This window comes from Podarcis tiliguerta (genome assembly GCF_965153285.1).
Source record: "Podarcis tiliguerta genome assembly, chromosome: 7".
Classification (NCBI taxonomy): Eukaryota; Metazoa; Chordata; class Lepidosauria; order Squamata; family Lacertidae; genus Podarcis; species Podarcis tiliguerta.
The window spans coordinates 86,869,925-86,895,317 of NC_139540.1; the positions used below are offsets into that span (position 1 = coordinate 86,869,925).

Below are 25,393 nucleotides of genomic sequence, written 5' to 3' on the forward strand. Positions count from 1 at the left end.
TTAAGCCAGTGATGCAAATGAAGAATCAGGAATGTACTCCAATAAATTGATAAATAGTAATTTATTAGCATTGTTGTTGTTGTTTTTTGTTGTTGTTTAGTCGTGTCCAACTTTTCGTGACCTCATGGACCAGAGCACGCCAGGCACTTCTGTCTTCCACTGCCTCCCGCAGTTTGGTCAAACTTATGCTGGTAGCTTCGTGCTCTGTCGTCCCCTTCTTCTTGTGCCCTCCATCTTTCCCAACATCAGGGTCTTTTCCAGGGAGTCTTCTCTTCTCATGAGGTGACCAAAGTATTGGAGCCTCAGCTTCACGATCTGTCCTTCCAGTGAGCACCCACGGCTGATTTCCTTAAGAATGGATAGGTTTGATCTTCTTGCAGTCCGTGGGACTCTCCAGAGTCTCCTCCAGCACCATAATTCAAAAGCATTAATTCTTCAGCAGTCAGCCTTCTTTATGGTCCAGCTCTCACTTCCATACATCACTCCTGGGAAAACCATAGCTTTAACAATACGGATCTTTGTTGGCAAGGTGATGTCTCTGCTTTTTAAGATGCTGTCTAGGTTTGCCACCACCTTTCTCCCAAGGAGCAGGCGTCTTTTAATTTTGTGACTGCTGTCACCATCTGCAGTGATCATTTTCAAACTTATACTTTTTATTGGCAGGGATACTGGAGTGGCTTGCCGGTTCCTGCTCCAGGCAACTTCCCTGGTATCTCCATGTAAGCCTTCCTCCCCAGAACGCCTGGAGTGTGGGGTAAAGTGCTGTAGTGACAGAGGCAATCAGGTGGAGATACCATGCACAAGTGAGGTCTCCTGCTCATCTAAGCTACCTCCATCCAGCTATGGACCTTCTGATATCTTAATAGCGTAGGCTAAAACTAAATAGTAAATGTGTTGTATCTAGATAAAAGTTCTTGCAAAGCACCCACTTTTCTCATAGACAGCTCTCTAGAACTGTCTCTTAATGTCTCTTAAGCTAAAATGTCTTGTTCTTCGAAGTAGATCCTGGATTCAAGATGGTGACGACAATGGCAGCATTAATCAAACCCTCCAGTTTTATGGTTTTAGCTCCATTGTTTTAAATGTTTTTAAACGTTTTACAGCTTAGGCTTATTGCTGCACCATTCTTCCCACCTTATTCAACTTACTTCAAAGTATTTATTACCTTCAGCAACAGTGAGTAAGTTGCTCAGATCCGCAGAAGACTGAAACTGCACGGGTTCAGCATTCCTAACATTTCCAAGTGGCAAAAATGGATCATAGATATCACTAGAGAGGTCTGCAAGGCTTAAAAGGTAATGACTTTGCTGTGTATATGTGTTTGAGCCATGAACACAACTATGCAGGACCTGGAAAAAGCAAAAGCAAAATGAGAAATAGATTGTAACAGAAAATACTACACTATACCATATATTGTTCAGTAGGTTGCACGTTGGCCATATCCAAAACTCCTCCAATGGCACCACAAACATTAAAAAAATAAATGTGACAAATAAATACTTGTTCTTGGGAGCTTCAGCTAGAAGTTGAAGTGAAGCAGACAGAAGGTACTGGTCTCTTGGCCCAAAAAAGGCATGTCAGGCTCCTAACACTGACATTGAGCCGGGTCAAATGCAAGACATTACGCTGCCTGCTAATCACAGGGGCCAAGACTGTACACTTCCATTCTCTTTGTGCCTGAAGCAGGCTCTAAAGCATGAATAGTCTCAGATAGTTCACTTGATTCCTGCTTCAAATGAAATGACAATTGCATTAGGGATGGCATGCCCAACATTTTGTCCTGAATAATGTCATCACAGCAGGATGCCACTTTTCCAGGATCTAGGTCTATTCTGCTTCAGCCATGTCTGAACCAAGCAATAGTGGAAAACCTCTAGGCATCAGAGGTTGGTCACCAAGGTATCCATGCCCATCTTTTCTGTGTCTGATGTCGTATATGACATCAGCCATAGTGCAGTTCAAGCCAAAGCTGCTGCGGAAGACTGCACTCTCAATTCTTCTTTTACAACCACAAACTGAATTGAATCTGGGGCTCCAAAGAAATAATTGGGAACACTGCTCACAATTCTTTCTTCTCAGCTGCAGACTGAAGTTACAACCACGCAACACCATATTATTTATTTACTTTATATATTTAAAAGCATTTCAATATCACTTAATATAGAGGTTGGCAAGCTATGGTCCCCGGGCTGGATCAGGCCCACCTGGGTCCTAAATCCAGCCCATGTCGTGAAGTTGGAACCTGCTGCGAAGCCGAGACTCCCGGTGATGGCGATGGGAGGAAGAGGCCAAGTGGCGGCGGCTCTGCCACTCAAACGCCGCACCTGGTTTACCTTAGCGGAGGTTTGATTGGCAGAGACATCCCCAGGACACGTTGAGGTAAACCAGGCACGGCGTTTGATTGATAGAGCCGCTGCTGCTTGACCTCTTCTGCCTGCCGCCGCTCAGCCTCTTCCTCCCATCGCTGCCCTGGTGCTCCTGTGAGCTCACTCTGCCTACCCACGAGAAGCAGCGGTGGTGGGGGTAGCCCCTGGGAAGGTAAATGCAATGGCTGGGGCTGAGGGTGGGGAGGACTACCTCCCCCCCCCCGGTGCCGCTTCTCTGGCCTGCCACAAGGTCTGTGGGACAGTAGACCAGGCCACTGCTAAAATTTGCCGACCCCTGACTTAATATTTCAGAAATTTCATAAGTGGTGTATAATCCAAAAAACAAAGAAGACATCATTAAAACAATAACATGGGCCCACGAATTTCAGGTGAGCGGCTCCACCCACTTATCCTCCAGCTGGATCCAACCCCACCCTTGAGATAAAGGAATCATGTGGACACACTGAATGGCGTGGTTCCTACTCATGCCAGTTGATCGACTCATTTTCTTTTCTTGAAAGTTGATTAAATGTTAAAAATGCAGCACAGTGAATAACAAAATAAAATTATGTATAATGCTTGGCAATGTTGAATTCCTAACAACTTTTGAAAGTGTGTGGAGGCTTGTTTGTCCAGGAAAAAAAATGGAATCGTATAAAATAATGAATCCATTTAAAAACAGAGAATACCAATAGTTTGAGTACATTTATAAATAAGATTTTGCTTTTCCTAAATAAAGCATTTGAAAACAAATGGTGAAGGAAAGATCATTCTGCCTGATCTGTAGAGAGCTCTCTAAAGAGCAGGCAGATGGATTTTTATCTCTGCATCTTAGCACTAAACACCACAATGCTAAGAGTGGAGATAAACCCTCTGCCTGCTCCTTAAAAGGCAGAATTTTCACCCACCCCAGGACTGGAGCATGGTTGGGAGAAATGCTGCTTTTTACTGCTAAAAAGCACATGAAGTCAGGTGATTGGCTGGTGGACACCATTTCTCCCTAATGGACTTAATTAGGTTCATGGGCTGGGGTTCTCTCCTGCTACTGTAGGGGTTAGTTTCCACTCAAATCCATTGAATCAAGCAATCTGAATAAGACACAAAATAAGTTAACATTTTTCAGGATTAATGGATTTAATCAAATCTAGCTCAAAAGCAGACAATATCCCACTAATATTATAGTTTACTGCTTAATAATTTTGCCTTTGATCATAGCAAACAATACAATTAAGCAATAGGAGGAGAAACATGTACTTACCCTATATATGTAATCAAGCAATGGCGCTTTAGAAGAATGTTGATCTTCAAGACTTGAAGTGAACACAGGCTCCAGCAGCATTTTCATGGGTAATGTCATACACCAGTCCAACAAACAAAGTAATAACGAAACTATAAACTAATCAGAAATATGTAGCTTACATTAGTTCTACTTAGAAAATATGAAAACCTTGATAAAGTAAGGGAAACCACATATGCAAATGAATGCTGCATGTATGCTTCCTTGAGCTGATTCGTCAGATACTAAAAGTCAGTCTGTTACCATGAATAATATGTTAATATGAATAAAGATGTATAATGGATTGTATATATTTGTTCCACTATAAGTCTTCACAGAAATATTGACAGAATTTAGCCCATGTTAATTACTGCAAATTTTCACCAGATATATGGAGCACTATTTAGGAATATACCTGACTATTCTGGTGCATCAGGTATGTGCTATATGTAATTAATATAAAAATAACAGATCCTCAGCCTGGATTCAGAGGAGCTATTTAGGAAACCTAGGCTTGAGACTCCATGTAATTGAGACCCCTTCTCCTAGTTCATGCGCCTCCAGTTTCCTCATCTCTGACCAATTTTCTTTTGCGCTTGATGAGAAATAGCATTATTATTTCTGGAAGGTGTCTCAAAGGGGATCAAATCATCCTGGAGCTTAGCGTTGGTGGTTCTGTCAGGTTTTCATTGTGTAGGCCAGGCATGTCCAACTTCAAGTAGGCTGTGATCTACTATCCAGTATCAAAAACTGGCACTGATCTACCACACTCCTCCATTGTCATTTGGGCAAGGAGGAGTGTGGGTGTGGGTGGCCAGGAAAATCCCCTTTCTTTCCTTAGCACAGATTTGTGTTTTGATTCCATTGCCTTCTTCCACGTATTGCCGAAATGGAGGTGACAGCTGATTAAGCCACAGGCCGCTCTGTATGGAGAAGGAAGGAAAGGGGCTCTCCTTTTATCCAGCCTTATTCCGAATGCGGAACATCAGCACCCCCACACCCCACTTTCCTTTGCTCCCAAGGGGGACCACTGTACCCTTTCCCTGCAGCACCCAGCGAGGGTCGCCCAGCCAAAGGCAGCCTCCTTAGCACAGCAAAGTGGGAGAGGCGTGTGCTCCGGAGCTCATGGGACGGCGAAAGCAGAGGCACAACCTCCCTCCTCCAGTCACCTCGCAAGCCCCATTCAGCCTGCTGGCGCGTGCTCACGGGACAGTGAAAGTGGAGGCACAACTCTCTCTCTCCTGCAGCTGCCTCCCGATAGCATGTGCTCTGGAGCTCACGGGAAGGCAGAAGTGGAGGCACAACTCTCTCCTGCAGCTGCTTCAAAAGCCCCATTCAGCTCCAGCTGCAAAGGAGGAGCAAAGGCTGCCTGGCCATAGTGCGGTCGACTGAAATCCATCCAGGGATGCCACCGTATCCTTTCTCTTGGATGATCAAGAAGAGCAGGTGACAGCAAAGGCTGCAAGGTTTTTAGCTGGGGCAATCAGAGTAAGACCCACTATTTGACTATTGATTCAAAACCCTAAAATGTGTTTCATATAACTGACTTTTTATTTCTATTCTTTGTATATCGTATTGTTGTTTTATTGCTATGGCCAATGGCTGACGCAAATAAAGATTCATTCATTCATCTAGCGATTGACCTGTTGGACATGCCTGGAATGGTGCCACTCAGTCTGGGTCCAACTCAGGATTGCTCCGGTCTATTAGTCTTTCTCTTAATGTGCCCAGTCTTTCTAAAATAGCTTTTTGCTTGGTTTGAGGTAATTGGTTGTATGACCTTATTAAGTGCTCTTCTTCAGAAATTCTAGAATTGTTAAGTAGGTCTTGAACATAATCCTTCTTCATGGAATTTACTGGAGGAAGGCGTAACTTGACGCACTGATATTCATTGCTGGAAGAAATCAAAGGCACTTCTTTTAAGGTACGGTTTTCAGTCAGACAGGATGGCCCTGGGTTGTATCCTTGCATGCCGAGAGTTGTTTAGGGTCAGGAGAGATTTCTTCACTGCGTCCAGAAAGACTTGGTTAGGTGACACACCAACTCTGGCCAAAAAATCTTTCCTCTTTAGGAGCAGAGATGGATTCTATCTGACCTAAATGTTATAATACAATTTTTGTGCTAAAGGATGGGCATATAGAACTTTAATAAATGATAGGTCAGTCTCCTTTGCTGATAAATGTAATAGCATGCTAAGGTCTTTCAAGGCCCAAGTTTTTGTGTTCCAAAGCAGCCAGTTCTGCTGGAATAAAACAGTCCTCACCTGCCAGTTGAATGGCACCCATCTAACTTCTCTAGGAAGGGAGCTCCAAAGCCGTCTCTTATGTCCTCACCAGGTATGCCTGTGAGGGTGGTGGGACTGAGAAAAGGGCCTCCACTGAAGATCTCGGAGCCCAGGGAGGTCCATATGGGAAAATTCAGTCCTCAAACAGCCTGAACCTACGTCATACCAATATGTATATACACCTTACACAATAGTTATAAAAGGCACATCACTTTATACACACACTTGTGTTTTTTGTGCCTTTGTTTAATAGACTGAGAAGAGGTTCTCTTTTTTGGTCTGGCTGTGAACAAATGCCATCACTATCAGTCCAATTGTTTTGAAGAACTGCTAATCATCATTTTTGCAGTTTGAAGGAAGAACAATGCCACAGCTATTCAAGCCCAGATGACTGAGGGCATGGCTCTATAGCAACAGGTTTTAGATTGGATTTTTCAGCCTGGGAAATATACACTGTATGTTTTCATACTCCCACCCACCACTGGATCATGGGAACAGTGTTTAAATATTAACTCCACAGTAAAAACCATCATACCAGGACAAACCATTGACAGTTTAATATTCCATACCTTTTTATCACCTTCCACAGAGGAGTATTCTGCACTAGGCAACAGAAATGCAATTGTGGCCACAAGGATCTGTGTAAATCCAAATGCAGAAGGATAAATTTACAGACATGTTCTATTTTCCAAAGTCATTCTTGAAGCAGGTGTCAAAAGTGTTAGTGAAATTTGAAGCTGACCTTGTTCATAAGAAAATAAACCCCTACTATCTCCCATGTGTCCCGTTCATCTTTCCCTCCACTTCTCTAGTACTACAGAAAAGGGGGGTGGGGAGAATAATCTTTCCAAATCTTACAACGAGAAACACACAAATTAAGCACACATCATGCAAACCTGCTTACTCTGCTTACAATTTAAATCTAGTTTTACAAAGTCATCATGCTTTGGGCCAACAATTCAGCTAATACCATATAACTAAATTACATCAGTTGTGCCTGTAGATGTATACTAAATATATACTTAGATCTGTACTCTGTTGTCTGAATAAGATATCACCATATTTTTTGTGTATAAGACAATGTTTTTCACTAAAAAAATTAGTCCAAAATAGAGGGTCTTCTAGCTCTAGCTGCTGGTTCTGCTTGGACCCCATCTCCTGCTCCCTATCGCTAGCTATCACTCACTCACTTGCCCTGACTTTCCTGTCTATGTCCCTCAGCGGTGGTGAATTAAGGGCTAAAAAAAAAGCTTGTCTTATACATGGTAAGTTTTAGTACATAATTAGGCATAGTACGGTATATCTGTTACTGAAAACAACACACAAATTTTAAAGAGATAAACATACTTCAATAATTTTTCTGGGTAGCGAAGATTTGTATTTCTCAAGTTTTTCCCAATAGGAGGTCAGTAACTGAAAGACATCACAGGCTTCCTGTGCTACCTGTTTGTTGCAAAACTAAAAAGAAGAAGAAACAAAACACCCATAACGAACCAACAAAAGGGAATACAAACAAACTGGAAACATTTCAGATACTGCAAATAGTTACTACAGATTCTTGTTTAATTAGTCCAGTTTGGAGAACACCCCTTCCCACAATGAAGAGTAGGAGAGCAGGCTCATATCTGTCAACGCTGTGTTCAGGACTGATGCACGATAGCCCCAGTTGGAAGACCACAGATATCTCTGTTTCATAGGCCTCTGCTCCCAGGCTAGCTCTCCCAGACTCTGCCTTTATGTAGATAACTTTCATTTTAAAGGTACAACCATCTTGTCTAAACATGGGCACTCCTTCTGTGTTCCATAGTCTCTCCCGGGTGTACTCATGGCACTGTTGGACTGGTGGTGCTGTGAAAAGCATTTGTTTCCTCAAGCTCACATGTCTGTAAAGGTCTTGGCTCTGACTCTGCAGGTGCTGGTGGTATGGAAGATGGCTCTGTGAGCTCCTGTCAGAACCCAAAACCCTGTATGACTCCATAACAGGAGGTGCTATAGCCTCAGACTCTGAACCTTGATCACTGCAAGATTCTGTCATGTCAGCCAGCTACTGATCTACTACTGTGTAGAGGACTGAGGACTGATTGTTTGGTAAAGGTATCTGGAAATTGTAGGTTTGGGGTACGTGCCTTTCCTGAGGTAGGCTTAATGGAGAATTTTTTCCTTAAGGAAGGAACTAAGGAAAGGGATAGAAAATAAAAATAACTAGTTGTCTTCTTTTTCCTCTTATGAAAAAAAGTATGTGCGCGTGTGAGAGAGAAGAGCAAAAGAATGGACTCAACTAAGAGCTTCCGCCTCCTACCTGTTACCTGCTACGCAGGCAAAGGCAGTGTGGAATGCTGAGTGTTTGTTGCAGATATTTATTAATATGCAGTTCATGCAATGTGACCCTGCCTATTGTCAAGAGGAGGTGCTTCTTAGATGACTTCCTTCCTCTGGCACCTTGGAAACACATTTTTTTGTTTAGTTAAAAAAAATCATGTCAAGAAATTCTATGTTTTCCTCGACATTTTCATCAGAAAACAATAGATGCAGTGAGAAATATTGGAATCAAGTTGTTAGCTGCAATGCAACAGGGACTTAAATTGGAACGTTTCTTTCAGAAATGTCTCAGCAAGCATTTTATTGTCTTAAGTACATAGCAAATGGTTTAATTTACAAAACTTCATAATTTGTGTTGACAGACTGAATTTGAGAATCTTCCAAACAGCTTAATAAAATATTTGAAGTATTTAAAACACTCTTTGGTTGAAGTCAAACCCCACAATTTTGCACAATCAAGTCATACAAACTTGTGTCATACTGGTACCTTTAGTGTCACACCTAAAACATTCATTGCATCCTTTATTTGGGGATGGTTTGTACATTGCACAAGTTCCTCACATATCCAAAGCCCAAGGCAGCAAAGAGCTAAACACCTTGAAAGCAAGAAATATACAAGTCAGTAAGCCATCATGTCCCTCTTATTTTTCAGTTCTATGAACAACTGAATTGTAAAAAGACAGCAACACATGTGAATTCAGATGGTTGCTGTATTATGTGACAATCTATACTCTTATACAGGACGATCCTAAATCCAACTATAGTTCTGGCACAGCAGCTTCCTTTGGTCTTGTTTGGCCAATGATTCCTATGCTAGTGCTGTTATAGCGACACTAACAAAGGAAGCATCACTTTGTCAGCCACTGAGTAGAGTCAAGTGGTAAATAATTAATAATAATAATAATAATAATAATAATAATAATAATACCTTTATTGTCAATGTACAACCTGTGTACAATGAAATTAACTGAGCCTCCCCCCCAACCACTCAATTTCATTGCACTCTGTGTGCTTGTTGCACAACACACCAGTCAGTTGCACTATATTATTTTCCGTTCAGCAGCCTAACAGCCCACGGATAGAAACTGTTTTTTAGCCTGTTGGTACGACTGATTATACTTCTATATCTCCTGCCTGAAGGTAGAAGATTAAAGAGGTGCTGGTTGGGGTGTGACTCGTCCCTAAGAATTTTTCTCGCTCTCCTAAAGTGATGTCATCTAGCGGGATGAAGGGACAGCCTATGATATCATGTGCTGTGTTCACCACCCTCTGTAAAGACTTTCTGTCCGTGGCTGTCAACGTACCACACTGTGATACAATATGAGAGGACACTTTCTATTGTGGACCGGTAGAAGGAGTTGTTGTTTAACACTGTTCTTTCGCAAGACCCTGAGGAATATTTCCAGTTGTAACCCACTTTCTGGGTTTATGACTGCACTTTAGTTACAGCGGACAAAGTAACAATAACATCAGGCAATTATAACCCTTCTACACAAATAATTTATTCTTCAATTTATATTCCATAATATTTTCTGTTCTATTCAGTAGTTACCTTGAAGCTTCACTTGGTTCATTTGCAGCATTCTTCAAAAGAATATTTATGAGGTAGCACTACAATAAAAAAATCATGACAGTAAGCAATTTACTTCAAACAAATATATTGCAGAAGAACTCTAATTTCTACCCTTAGTCAAATATAGTAAAATGGAGCAAATTTCATTGATCTCAATTTTATTACTTAAAATATTTAAACGGTTTTGTTTTGTTAACCCATCTGTAATCATTCTTTCTCTTGTTCTTAGTGGAAATTCTGCAATTAATTCATTAATGCAATTAATTCACACCCTTCCTCTCAAAATGCTGCCAAATATACAATGGGCTCCCCTATCCTTTAGGCAACTGGTATGTTTTGTATTAGGGACGCGGGTGGCGCTGTAAGTTAAACCACAGAGCCTAGGACTTGCCGATCAGAAGGTCGGCGGTTCGAATCCCCGCAATGGGGTGAGCTCCCGTTGCTCAGTCCCTGCTCCTGCCCACCTAGCAGTTCGAAAGCACATCAAAGTGCAGGTAGATAAATAGGTACCGCTCCGGCGGGAAGGTAAACGGCATTTCCGTGCGCTGCTCTGGTTCGCCAGAAGCGGCTTAGTCATGCTGGCCACATGACCCGGAAGCTGTATGCCGGCTCCCTCGGCCAGTAACGCGAGATGAGCGCAGCAAGCCAGAGTCGTTCACGACTGGACCTAATGGTCAGGGGTCCCTTTACCTTTACCTATGTTTTGTAATTGTTTTTTTAGGGCTGAAATCTGATTTCTATACATGCTGCAGCCATTTCTGCACTTACCAAGAAACCTCTGTAAGATCCTAAAGAAGCACGAGAGTAGGGGGGATGAGATCAATTTGTTTGGTGGCATTCACTGTCACTGCCCCAGTACAAATTTATTGCCCCATACGCAAATGCTTCCTCCAGGAATTGCAGGCTTGGATGGATGCCATTTTTAAAAAACCTTCTATTTTTTTTAACTTCCTATTCTCTTATTCCACTAAACAAGTTTAGTTCAACTAAATTGCTCAATTGCATCTGCTGTGCACAAACCTTCCTTACCTCAGTACATATGATAACATACCCTCTAACACACTGAGGCGAAAAACTTCACTGCACGTCTTTTGGGGCTGTGCTCCCACACAAATCACATGACATGCATGAGATCACAGCCCTGAAAGACATGCTTTTTCCAGGGGCCTAAAATTGTGCGTTTTGGGGCACTGTGTGAGATCATGACCCTGAAAAAGCACTTTTCGGGGTGAGCACAGCACGAAATCACAGCGCCCCAAAATGTGTGGTTTGGAGTGCCATGCTCGTGCGACAAAATGGGATGCCCCAAGAGTTGAGAGGTATGTGATCCTCTACATTGAAAAACAGCTGGGGAAACCAAGGTGAGATAATGAAGTAGCCAAGTGAATACATTGGAAGATACAGCATCTGCCGTGTATCTCTGGCAAATAAGTATTTTGAATCTTGAAAAAGACCCTCTGTCCTCTCTTCTCTATTTTGTAACCATGACATTTCTAGGTGTCTTAGCTTTAGTATGGGGGGAGGCTCCTCCCACTAGATGGGGCAAGGCTTCTCCAGTTTGCATAAGCCCCATCACAAGAGTAAGAGAGAAGAAATGGAAGGTACACATGACTCCCCCAATTTGTAAAATAGAAACCAGCTAACAGTGAAAACATTTACTTTGACACCTGTAGTTCCTGTGATGATTTCTGCTTCAGCAATGGGTTGCAATAATGGGATTTCTTGATAGAGGTTAGGAAAGCAAACCAGAGAACCAAGAATGGTATGTGCTTCTAAGCGTGGGGCCTATAAGCAAAACAGAAAAAGGAAAAGGGAAAAAAGTAGGTAATCTTGTCAATTAATAAAAACCCAGTAACGTTTTCTCCAGCATTGTAGGTGAAGCAGAGAAAATAACTCATAACCTGCATAAATATTCTGTGTCTGCTGCTTATTTTAATTTTAGCATTCTCCTTCTGCAAGGAAACGATGAAGGAAGGATTAGTATTGTGATAACTTGACTTGATGCCCTGCATCTTGGAGACATCTCACATGCTGCAGATGGAAACGAGACATTAAAATAGGTTCCTCTCCTATTGCAGGCCCCCACGACACAGTCCAAGCTGACCAGGAAGGCTGCCAAGCCACTAGAGAGGGTTTTCAGAGGGTATAGGTGGCTACAGGGGGAGGAAAAATAGTGCATGTGTGATGCCTTCTACATGCAAACTTTGGATCAAACCGAAGTCTGAATATATACTTCTCCCCTTAAAACGCTGTATAAAATAGCACTAGCTGCTTGTAAATCTAGTGTTCTTATTAGACATGCAAGGAAAAAATAATAATTTCCCCATTCGTATTAAAATTTCATTCATTTCATTTTCCATTTGTTTTAATTTTGTTCAACCCCCCCCCAAAAAAACCCCAATTTCAATAGGAATTCCCACCTGCCTTTCTTCAGCTACTTTTAACTTAGATTCTTTTCATTCAAATGACACAGGGTTTTGATGCATTCTGCCATCCCTCCCTAGGATTAGAGCTGCCAAATTTCAGATAAAAATGGGGACACTTTGAACTAATTCGTTTCATTTTCATTTTAAAAAAAAGATTATTCATCTCTGGTGTCCAGATGGCAGCAAGGCCCAATTTAAAATTCTTCTAAAAACATCTATATTTCAACATGATTTTCTTTGCTGGCTTGGATGACCAGCTAAACAGCAAATGTAAAATACCTTACAACAGAGAGGTTGCTTAGTACTGGCAATCAAAACAGAAAAATCCCAGTGCAGGCAGTATCATTTCACATGGCGACTCTCCTATACAAACATGGCTATAAAAACTGGCCTTGCCGCTTCATTTCACCAGCAAACACAAGTTATTATAATTCTGAGTATATCTGGCTATTTCTAAAGACACATATGCTCATATGACAAGCTACCATATAATTAATGAGCATTACATATACCAGTAAGATCAAGGCCCAATGTGGTTACATTTTTGAATTAGCAAAATCTGTATTTACGTGCATCATGTTGTCACAATGACAAAAAATCACAATGAAGATACACATCTACATGTTTCATCAAAGGTAAACTATATTAATAGTGTATGGTTATTGTTAACGTACAAATTCCCTTAAACAACGTAACTCCTCCATAGCTACCATCTTCAGCTGTACCACACAAACCTCTATGGCAATATTGGGCACTAAGAAATGGTAAGGCCGTCCCTGTTCATTTAGTTCTCATGATACTATGCTTGGGCTATTACTGTATCTAACATGGATATTTTAAAAAAACCAGTCCTTGCTCCAATCCTTTACAGCACATATGCCAGTACACATTTGTAATGTTCATGTATAACAAAAACTTAATAACATTCTGAAACCCAACCCTTGCTTTTAGAGTGCAAATGTGCTGCAGTATTAGTGGGGATATGATTTCTCACATTTTGTCCTTTTGATGAAACACCTTTGCAAGACTAGGATGTCACCTTATCCTACAATTTCACACATCAGCTGCCATGCTGTCTGCCCCAAGAGCCCAGCTTCACATTGTGCTAATGAGTCAACACCTGTTAAGAGTAGAGAAATCTGAACCTTGCTAACAATTGTGCACTCTCATAGGAACAGGACACCGAACATTGCCATACTTACCTCCAACATGTTTGTACTCAGGACTCTGGATGCAGCTGTTATGAAGTCTCCTATTAGCAAAGTGAAGCCAGGTAAACCCAGGAAGAAAAAGCAGGGGGGACAGTGTCTGATCACAGTATTTAAAACATCCTGAAAAGGAGAAAAAGTTTTGAACTTGTTAAGGCCAGATTAGTTACAAACACTAAGAACTTTTCCAATTGACAGCAGTGTCATTATTCCATACCCATGCAAGGGTTTCAAACATTAATAATAAAAGGATTCTTCCTTCTTTTACTAGCCTAGATCCAGCATTTGAGTTGAAAAGCAGCTGACCCATACTTAGATGGACCCAGGAAGAATGTAGAAATCTGCCTTATTGGTCAGGCTGTTTGTTCATGTAGTACAGCAATAGAATCATAGAACTGTACAGTTGGAAGGGGCACCAGGTCTCACCCCCTGCAATGAAGGAATCTCAGCTAGATCATACATGACAGATGGCCATCAAATTCTTTTAATAACTGGAAGGGGAGAAAGGGAAAGATTACATAGGAAAGGCTTTAATGAGAAAATGAAGCATTTTTGCTATGAGCTTCATTATCGAAACCAGAAGATACAAAAACAGGAGCCACAAAAACTTATAAACTCATTCTACCTGCAGCACACAGAGATACACAGTGGAAAAAAGATTGCCAAAGTAGTAACTCATGAAGGAGAGTCATCCACCTTCCGAAGGAATCTGTTCCACTGTCAAACAGCTCTTACTATCAGAAATTTATTCCTGATGTTTAGTTGGAATCTTCTTTCTTATAACTTGAGGCCATTGGCTTGGGTCCTAGCTCCCAGAACAAGAGAAAACAAGCTCGCTCCATCCTTCATGTGACAGCCTTTTAGATATTTGAAGGTGGCTATCACATCTCCTTTCAGTCACCTTTTTACTAGGCTAAACATACTCAATTCCCTCAATGGCTCCTCATAAGGCTTGGTTTCCAGACCATCTTGGTCACCATCCTCTGCACACATTCCAGCTTATCCTTCTTAAATTGTGACACCCAGAACTCGACACAGTACTCCAAGGGTGGTCTGACCAAGGCACAATAGTTAGGTACTATGTGATTGCGACACTATACTTTTGTTGCTGCAGCCTAGATTGGCATTAGCTTCTTTTGCTGCTGCATCACACTGTTGGCTCATCTTAATGCTTGTGGTCTACTAAGACCCCATGATCCTTTTCACATGTGTACCCAGGTGTCCCCCATCTTATATTTGTGCAGCTGGGTACAGAACGGTACATTTGTCCCTACTGAAATTCATGTTGTGAATTTCAGCCCAGTTCTCCAATCTGTTAAGGTATTCTGAATCCCGATTCTATATTCCCTAGCATTGGCTACACCTCCCAGTTTGGTGTCACCTGCAAATTTGATGAGTATCCTCTCAATACCTTCATTCAAGTCATTTATAAAGATGTTGAACAACAATGTGCGGACATTATCTACTCTGACTGGAAGCAGTTCTCCAGGATTTTAGGCAGAGGTATTTCCTATGATCCTGTTAACTGGATTTGGCAGAAGCTGAACCAGAAACTTTCTGCTTCGCAGGCATGTACCACTGAGTTATGGAATCAATGATGTCCATTTGCCTTGTGTAGTCTGTTAACTTTATTGTCTGTACAGCTATTCACAGCCCATGTCATGTTTTTCTTTTCACTGAGGTCTGTTCCTGTTCTGACTGCTCCAAGAACTTGTACTTTAAAGAGAGGATTAGAAAAATTCATGGACGATAGTACTATCAGTGTCTACTAGTCATAATGGCTATGTTCTACCTCCACTGTTGGAGGCAGTGTTGCTTGAAATCTTAAGGTGGAGGGAAGAGTACAGTTGCACTCAGGTCCTGTTTGCAGGCTTCCCATAGGCATCTAGTTGGCCCCTGTGAGAACAGAATGCTGGACTACATGGGCCTTTGTTTGAATACAGCAAAGTTCTTCTTCTGTTCTTACGACTTCAGTGCCTAGCAATCTGGGATCTCTTTGTCCACCTTAAGATAGGAGTGAAAATTGGTGAACAGAGGGCATTAGTACACCTACAACGTGCTTTGCCTCTTAAACTTCTTCAAGGAACTGTCCATTCATCATGGTTCTGCTCAAGTTCTACTTCTTGCTCCTGAAAAGAAAGGCCACCAGACCCTGTTTAACAGGGAGACTATTTGAAACGGAGCATGGAGGGGGCAAGAAACTGCTCCAAACTGAAAAGGAGGACTTACTGGGTACCAGTTTTGCCACCAACAGTTTTGATTTTATTCAGCCTCTTATTGACCAGGAGTACTACCCATATCAGAAAAACATTCACCTGTCTAAGATAGGATAAAGATATAGGTATAGATATAGGTAATATAGGTAAAGGGACTAGTTTGTGTTTTTTGTTTTGTTCTTCTTTTTTATTTTATTTTTTAAAAAAGAATTCTGCAGTGCTATTCCCTACATCCAAAATCAGTTTCACTGCCTATGCCAGAGTCATATTACAGAGCAAGGAATGAAGAAAAAGAAAAATACACATTACAAGAAAAACATTAAGAAAAATCCTTCTGAAATGAGAATCTCACATAAAAATCAGTTTGAGTAGTAAAATCATGTCAAAAAATTATGTTCTCCTCCTCTGAATTAAGTTTTCCAATGTGTAAGCAGTCTCCAGGTCTTACATATGACATTTGCTCCTCAGGAAATATTAGAATATTACACAACATTGCTACGTTGTATAGCTGAAGCATGAAGATTGCAAAACCTCATCTTATAGTATCATAAGCCAACCTGATACATGTTTTTACACAAATAATGTTTAAAAGGTAAACACATTTTAGCATCATTGCAGGCAGCATTTTCACCTTTGAAACACTACACAGGTTAATGTTCAAACTGGTTTTAATCACTTCCCACAATACATTTTAAAGGCAATATCAGTCAATGCAAACATTCTAAAAGAATGAGCAGATGGATGCTGGAGCTCATAAAGTGGCTGGTAAACTCCTGCTCTGAAAACAGAACAAAAGACCCACCTTTTCCATAATTAAGGGGCTGATTAATGCATTGGGCTCCTCACAACACACCTGTAATTACTGAGAGGTAAGTATTGTGTTGTGCGCCTAGTGTCTGAACAAGCCATACAGCAGCAGATGGGACGACATCTCTATTGACACATGCTGCAATAAAAAGACTCATGAATCTTGGCATGAGAGACAACAGAGAGTAGATTTTTTAAAGATTAGTAAGTACTAACCCTTGCTCTATTTTCATGAAAGTTGTGTCCACATAACAAAAAAACTATTTTCAACTCTTTGAATTTTACCAGAAATATTCTGGAACATACCCAAGTAGAATCAGGTGAAGCCACATCTTTACCTCTTCATTTTAAAAGACACACACACAGAGAGAGAATAGGGCTCAAGTCTTCTAACTTTTTCTTTAAATCCCATTATCTTTTAATCATCCGATAATTTTGTTGAAAGATAAAGGACCAATGGACACAATTCACCAGGATGTTCTCCTGTCTAGGACCCACTGAAATGCACCCTGTTACTTCCATGGCCGAACCCAGAATAGACCTCCATTTACCATCTAAGTTGTGGCTCTTCAACACCAATACCTGGCAGCAGCAGACAAGGGGTGATTCTTCCTCTTTTAGTCATTATTATGAATTGCTGTAAGATTTTTATATTGATCCTTATAATTTTGTACTTATGTATTGCCACAGTTATATCTCAGGGGAATTATTTTAGCTGCCTTAAGCATGGCAATAGAAAATCAGGATACACATTTATAATAAACACCAAAGAAATAAGTTCTGGCTCAACATCTTTAAAGGTTCAAGTCATAAAGGTGACACAAGACATTCTGTGCATTATAGTCTTTCAGGTCTGTTAGTGTGTCTGGACCCACATGTGCACAAACACATATTTGGCAAGGTGCTTATTTACTGTTGCATAAACAAAGGAGAAAGGCTAGAGGCAGAAAGTCTTCTAAGGATGGAGTTATGAGGTAGAATTTTAGAGATCCCACTTTTCTATATAACAGCAAAAGACCCAGGAAGGGAAAAAAGTTACTTGTAAAGTAGCAAGTGAGAGCCAGAGGTGGCCATGATTATGGAAATAGAAAAGGGAGAGATGGGAAAGGGGACTAAGATGTAGCAGTTAACTGTCCTAGATTAGAAGGAACTGGAGGAACCCTTTATATCATGCTTTTTGGACTAATTGCCAAGCAACTAGATAGGCTTGGATGTTTCAAGAAGGATTTAGTTGTTTAAGATAATCCTTCCACTTGTCTAAATGGTGAAAGGTCCTGGCTTTAACCAGGTGGCTGACTACTCAACTAAAAGTGACTTCCCACTTTCCACAACCACCAGTTCTCTGGATTCTTATGAATCTGACAAGTCTTGCTTCGAAAATAGAAAAACATTCCCCTTTAAAGCGACACAGGTGGGTGCTTTTCCACAGAGTAGTATTAACTACTCCAGAAGCAAAATAACTAACTCAGTCCAGAAACAAGGAGCATTGGGAAGGAGAAGGTGAGGAAGAAAGAAAGAAGGAAGGGGAGAGAAGTCAGCTGCAATGGACAAGCCAAGAACAAAGCTTGTGGTTTGAAGAGAGTCTGGCTTTGGACATAAGGCTAGGCTGCAACAAGGCTTTGCTCCCGGTAGTGAGGGAGGAGAAGGAGAGGACTGAAACACCTGAGGTATCAGCAAAATGCAATAGCATGCTGTAAGTTTACCTGTGGCGGATCCCACTGCCACCAAAATGTAGCAGATCCCACCACTGCTACCAAAAATATAGCGGATCCCACCATTCTGCCATCAATAATGGCAGATCCCACCTACTCTTTACAAACCCCATGGGTTATTGTATTGGTTTTTGTGTGAGGATAAAACCTTGATACTTGGAGACTCAGGCAGAAGTTGAACAAATAAGAAAGATTTATTATCTGGACCAAGTTGGTAAAACAAATGATTTGTCAGGAGATAAAGTTCTTTCAGGAAACAGTTAACTTATTAATAATTATGCTAAATCTGCTGGATGTTATAGGTTTCTAGAGAAGGTAGTAAACATGCAGCTTCTTTTAAAGTTCAGTTGCTTATTTTCAGTTATTACTCTTCCGTTAGATGTTACAGGTTTCCAGGCTAGCTGATAAATGCTTAGCTTATTTCAAGTTATTTCACTTCACTTCCTTAACTTAGTTGCATAGGTGTTACAGTTTATTACTTCTTAAACAAGGTGGTACTTTCTGTCAGTTTTCCAACTTTTTATCAATCACACTCCTGAGGTACTTCCAGCAGACCATGGCACCACCACATCCCTCTTAATTGGTTTGGGAGTCTTCTCTTCCTAGAAGATCTCTCCCCTCCTGACTGGAATAAGATCCAAGCAGATGGTATAATCACAGCTCTGCTTCTCAAACTCAGTCCTCCAGTTAACTCCTGTCTGAATATTCTCCCAAGACGCTAAACACAGTCTTCCTGTCTAAGTCCAATTCTATTCCCTATGCAGTTTAATACCTGTTTAATACCTACATGAAACTGCTGAGAGGGCTCATCTGGACGTCTGGAGTACGCTGTCAGCAATATGCTGACACACAGCTCTACTTCTCTTTTGTATATTTGCAGGTGGGGCAGTGGATGTGCTGGACTAATGTCTGGCCTCAGCAATGGACTGGATGAGAGCCAACAAACTGAAACTCAAGCCAGAGAAGACTGAGGCACTATCAGTGGCTGGTTCCCTAGACTGGAAGGCTGGAAGGTTGCTGGGGTTACACTCCCTCTGAAGGAGTGGGTACATGGTTTGGGGGTACTCCTGCATCCTTTGCTGTCACTTGAGGCTCAATGAGCCTCAGGGGCACGGACTGCCTTTCATCAACTTTGGCTGGTGGCCCAACTGTGCCCTTATCAGGACAGGGACAGCCTAACTACTGTTATTTATGCTCTGGTAAGCTCTAGGTTAGGGATGCGGATGGTGCTGTGGTCTAAACCACAGAGCCTAGGACTTTCCAATCAGAAGGTCGGTGGTTCGAATCCCCGCGACGGGGTGAGCTCCCGTTGCTCAGTCCCTGCTCCTGCCAACCTAGGAGTTTGAAAGCACGTCAAAGCGCAAGTAGATAAATAGGTACCGCTCCAGCGGGAAGGTAAACGACATTTCCGTGTGCTGCTCTGGTTTGCCGGAGTCATGCTGGTCACATGACCCATAAGCTGTACGTCGGCTCCCTCGGCCTATAGAGTGAGATGAGCGCTGCAACCCCAGAGTTGTCCGCGACCGGACTTAACGGTCAGGGGTCCCTTTACCTTTACCTAAGCTCTGGGTTAGATTACTGCAACGTGTTATCCGTAGAGCTGCCTCTGAAGACGGTTTGGAAACTTCAGCTGGTGCACAATCCTGTGGCCAGGTTAAATAATCTATGGTCTGTGAAAGTGTGGGGGAGTGGACTTTTATTTTGATGAATACTTTATTACTGGTTGTCAGTCAGTATGTTTTTTTATTATGTTTTTATCATTGAAGTTTTGTAATGTGTTTCTAATGTTGTACACAGCTCTTCTGTTAAAGGGTGCTATATAAATTGAAAAAATTATAAAAGCAATACTTGTTTCTAAAGCTGTATATTATATTATATTGTTGTAATCCGCCCTGAGATGTTATGGTGAAGGGCAGTTAAGGAATAGTATGAATGAATGGGGTCTGGCTATAATAATTATTATGGACTCATGCATAATATTGTCCTTCTAGACCACAAAATTACTCCCTTCATGTTTATGACATCAGTTTAGCTCTTTGGAAAGTACCATAATCTTTTCACTAGGATAAATATGCTACACTTTACAAGCTCAGACTAATCTTTGCTGACTCCTTGGAATCCTCTCCAATTTGTCTGCATGCTATGTAACATCTGCTAACTTAAATTAAACAAAATAGCCCAGCTAAGTACTGAAAAAAGAGAGGCACTTTGATCTCCTGCTTTGCATATGCCATTTTTAAAAAATCAACTCAAGAAGACCACCACCCCTTTAAAATAAATAAGTAGGTAAATAAGTAAATACTTAAGTAAGCAAGCAAGCAAGCAAGCAAGAAAGTAAGTAAGTAAAATCACAGCACACTTGTCAGTGGTATGAGCCAAGTATATTGTATTTGTGTGGCAGAAACCATAAAATAATTAAGAATCTGTTTGATAATGATTTTTGACAAATCTATATTCCTAAAGCTTTAGAGCAACCTGAAGAGTTGAACAGTAGATCAAAGCAAATTAGAAATTTGACAGTCAGTTTTAGTACATTTTTATAGCACATGGTGCCAATGTTTTTTTTAAAAAATCTTTATTAAAGATTTTCTTGTTTTACAGAAGTGTAATGTCTCTCATATTTTTTCCATGTAACATTTTTTACAAATCCATTTCATTTGTTGAGACATTAGGGGGCCAATGTTAAGTTGAACTTCTTCATCCAACCTCTGGCACAAGGCAGGACTAGTCAACATTAGACCCTTAAAGATGAAGCCAGACAGAGGAGTAAATCACAGAGCAATCCTCAAGCAAATACAGGGCAAAAACCTTTAGACAGGGTCACCAATTAATCTGACAAGAGAAAATTCCTTTAATCAGCAACTCTATGTATGCCAGATTCTTGACTTAAGTTATACCAGTCTCTGATACCAGGAAAAATCAATATAGGCATGTATTTAGGTAAAGCAATAGTCCTCTGGTTAACAGTAATAACATATAACAAAAACTTCACTTTTGTGGTTTATCACCACAACAGCTACTCAGTTTGGGTTTTAGTAAAGCAAACAGTCTAATTTGTCAGCGCCTAAACAATATCGAGCGTCAGAACAACATGGCCACAATAAGGAAATTTTGCCCATGGTATGACTATTTTCCACCTTCCTTCCCATTTTGACTCTCTGGCACCCTATCTGCAGAACCTAGCAATTCTAAAATATAGACACGCTTTTACTCTCACAAGATTGAATGTATTGCCCTTGGCTGTACTTGAGAGACGATTCCAACAGATTCCACATGAAAAACTCTTATGTCCCTGTGGAGATGGCAGTACCAAATCGGGGGCACATGCCCTTCTGGCTTGCACTCTTGATTAAGACTTGAGGAATGAGATTATCACCCCTCTTTTATTGTCCATTCCGGGTCGCCCAACCACTGCCACAGGGTCCTTTCTCTTGGCAGATCAAGATGAGCAGGTGACAGCAAAGGTTGTAAGGTTTTTAGCTGGGACAATCAGAATAGGATCCACTATTTGACTATTGATTCAAAACCCTAAAATGTATTTCATATAATTGACTTTTTATTTCTATAAAATATATAAACGTTGTATAACGTTTTATTGTTTTATTGCTATGACCAATGGCTGACGCAAATAAAGATTCATTCATTCATTCAATTGGAAAGACGAGACCATTGGCTTGTCAGTTCCTTCCTATTTCTACATGGCGGAAAGTAAGTGTTAATTAATAAAATGTTGGAGTTGGATAGACTGAGTAGCAAAGATTGGGCTAAAGGAGGGCATGGAGCTGGATATTTCAATTTGAGGGCCAAATGAGGTTTTATATATATATATATATATATAAAGTCAGGCCTGCTTGATAGCGACCATTAGGATTGATTTTGAATGCTGGTTCATGAAAGGTACTGAATCCCTCTAGTACGGGACTTTTTAAATGCTGGGTTTCCTGCAGGGCTAAACAGTCAAATTGCCGTAAATAATTGTTTAATTCTAGGTCTCCCTTCTTATTGCCCCAGCCTGCAATGTTCCATGACAGAATATGATATGGTGTTCTGATAGTCAGTTGAATCAGGGCTGATTTGTGTCTCCCGTGTGGCTAGGGGCTCAGTTCCCATCAGTTTGGGATCAGGTGTCTGTGTAGTTGGAGGCAGTTCTACTCAGCATCTCACTGCAGGGAATTATTTTTGTATAGAGAAACATGCAACTTTACATTTTATAACCCAGGACACAGGTTGTAACCTAGGACTCAGAACAAGGTCTGAGGATTTCTAACATCCTTTCCCCACTTATTAAAATATCATGTGGATATTAAGTGCATCAAAAGCACTCAGGAGTAAAGTCAGATCAAGCTGAATGCATTCTCAAATTCTGTAAACCAAGAAATTAAAGCTGCAACATCCAACCACAAAGTGAATTTGCCATTTACTCATTGTGAGCGCAATCACATGATAGGCTTGTAGGAAGCATTCAGTGCACACTGCTTTTGCAGACCAATGCAAAGAAAGTAATTATTTAAGAATTAGATTTACTGAATTTGTACGTTATGGCATTCACAGATAGTGGGAAGTTTTGGATTCACCCTTTTCCACTTAGATTAAAGATGTTCAACCTTTTTGAGTGATTGGCTCCCTTAATCAACTGCATTCTTTCTGTGGAACCCTGTGGGGCTCAAGAGCCCAGCTATGTCACCCCTTGCCTGCAGAGCTGGCAACCTCTCCCTTGTGCTCCCTCAACTTCCTCTCCCCTCCCCTGTTTTTGGGAGTTCTCTGGGCAGCTGCTGCTGCTGTCCCTGGTCTCTGAGCTGCCCCCCCCCCCGCCCCAAAGAGAGGTGCCTCCCAGAGGCACCATTTGCCTGTGGAGCTTATAGCCAGGGTTACTGCAATAGACAGCTGTGCAAGCTTTTGAAAGGCAGAGACGTGAGAGGGCATCAGAGGAGGGAGGGAAGGAAAGGAAAGCGCAGAGGCCAGTGTTGTCCGCAACTCCCCTGATCATCATTCAAGGCACCCCAGGGTGCCATGGCACACTGGTTGAAAACCACTGACTTAGATCAATAGTCACAAGATGTCTGCGAATATGACCTTTCTGAGGGATAAAGCCAGTTATGCAAACCTACCCTAAGTTTAGCCAGCTTTAGTCTAGTCCTGGTTGGAAGTTATACACCATTTTCCTTTGGATCACTTTGACTAATTATTCAAAAGTTTGTTCTATTCATTTCCAAGAGTCAAAGGCATGTATGACTCACAAATAAGCCTTCATGGGGACTTTCTCAAAGATAAGCCTTTGTGGCTCAAATTTACGTTATGGACTAAGACTGAGTGAAGGTAACCAAACCAACTTCTTTCTGCTGAACATTCAAATATTTACCGTATTTTTCGTCCTATAGGGCGCACCAGCCCATAGGACGCACCTCGTTTTTTTTGGGGGGGGGGGACGAATAAAAAAAAATTATTTCCCCTTCATATTTGGAGGGGGGAAAGTGCGTCCTATGGGGCGAAAAATACGGTAATGATTACAAATATGCATTTTATGAAAAAATGTGGTGAAATGGCAATTATGAAAAGATTGTTCCTCACAGGAAAGCAGCAACATGAACATCTGTTTTATGCTTAAGTGATTTTGCCACACACACACACACAATCAGATAGTTCAAATACACTAGGTTGTTTCCTTCAAAATGCAATTCTATAAAAGCAAACAGCATTTTGAAGCTTAGAGCCTAGTAAATCAATCATTTTAACTGAATGCTAGGTACACAGTAACTAGAAAACCACAAGCAGTAAGAAAGGCACATAGCGATGGCAATAGAAATTGATTTACAATTTGTACAGGTCCCCCCTTTCCTCTTTCATAATTGATCTATAAATGTGTAAAATAATTTTGGTTCATTATGGTTCCAAATTATTCAACAATTACCTGAAATGAAAATGTAAAATGAGAGATTTGTCTGGAAGCATTTCTATTGTTTATATAATTGCAGTATAATTTAGTGTAGATGTTGTTATGGAAAAGGGCAGAAAGAACCAGAGCAATTCAGAATGATGCTCTGTAGTGTCATAAATGGGAGGAAGGATCTCCTGTTTATGTCAAAATAAAATGGATGAACTCTTTAAATGTCTATAAATACTGCAAACAAAGTATTGATGAAAATAAAATATTGCAAGATCAGTTAAAAATATTCTCTCACTTGATTCAAGTTCACAGAAAGGTCAGTTATAAAAGTACCCCCTTCCTATTCTTGTTCAACCTACTGCCATGTATATATGTAACTTGATAACCTACCATCTGTCCTCAGAAAGACTCTGAGTTGTTCCTCACCATGAACAAGCTGGCATTTTTGCAGATTAATTCCTGCCCTTAATTATGTAGAAAAGGACAAAATTTCAGTCACTGAAGAGCTTAGCATATTTTCCTTATAAAAAGGGAATGAGACATTTAAATTAAGTGGCAGCTGTGGTGGGATTTTTAGAACTACACTCTACTTTCTCAACTTCAGATCAGGCTACACAGTTCATAAACTGTTTGTTGCCGTTCTTAAGTATTTTAAAAACCCTCTATGATAGACATGGTAGCGAAGCAACGTCAACATTTAAAATGGCTAGCAAATCAGTCTGCTAAATATGATACACCCAAGAAACCAGTTAAGATCTTCCAAACATATAGATAAAAGGTTTATCAAGAACAAATATTATGTGGGACAAGTTATCTGACATATCTCAGTTTGTATAATAAATCTAGCTATTTTCTGTACACTGTCTCCATTGTTGGGCATTTTAGGTTTATAAAGTAAAATTTGCTATTTCCTCTGCATTTAACTTAACTTGCTTGTATAGATTACAAGCCGTAAATTACATGAGGCTGCAGTGTTAGGAGCAAATTCTAAGGAGGCCAACATGAAAGTCGTCCACTGCAGAATTTATGTCATTTTAAACCCTGTAAGTGATTCAATTCTTTCCTTGAGCCTTACAAACAAATACATAAAAATATTTTGAACTACATAAACACCTTTGACTTTTTTTTGCAAATTGTAATTAAACAATGCATTACATGGATATATGGAAAGGTGCTATTTGCATAACATGGATGTCAAGGTGTCAGAATTTGGCAGTTTAAATTCCCAAAGTCCTAGATCTGATCAAGAGTGCATATGATTTCTCAAACAGAACGCAAATACTGCAATGACTGCATAGGAATATTCTCCTAACTATAAAGCT

At 40.7% G+C, this 25,393-nt stretch overlaps 1 protein-coding gene across 15 annotated transcripts in view; it reads right to left on the minus strand.

Moving 5' to 3' along the window:
* Positions 1-25,393, minus strand: part of RALGAPA2 (Ral GTPase activating protein catalytic subunit alpha 2) — a 174,459-nt gene that overhangs the window by 71,740 nt on the left and 77,326 nt on the right. For all 15 annotated transcript variants that reach the window (XR_014513117.1, XR_014513118.1, XR_014513119.1 and 12 more), the window contains 8 exons: positions 13,447-13,575; positions 11,478-11,603; positions 9,798-9,856; positions 8,733-8,841; positions 7,274-7,384; positions 6,496-6,564; positions 3,625-3,762; positions 1,166-1,349 (listed from right to left, as the gene is read on the minus strand). Coding sequence is in view for 11 of the 15 variants with exons in the window: in XM_083448518.1 (XP_083304644.1) it covers positions 1,166-1,349; positions 3,625-3,762; positions 6,496-6,564; positions 7,274-7,384; positions 8,733-8,841; positions 9,798-9,856; positions 11,478-11,603; positions 13,447-13,575 (925 nt within the window). In the remaining 4 variants the exon portion in view is untranslated. The remainder of the gene's footprint in view (positions 1-1,165; positions 1,350-3,624; positions 3,763-6,495; positions 6,565-7,273; positions 7,385-8,732; positions 8,842-9,797; positions 9,857-11,477; positions 11,604-13,446; positions 13,576-25,393) is intronic.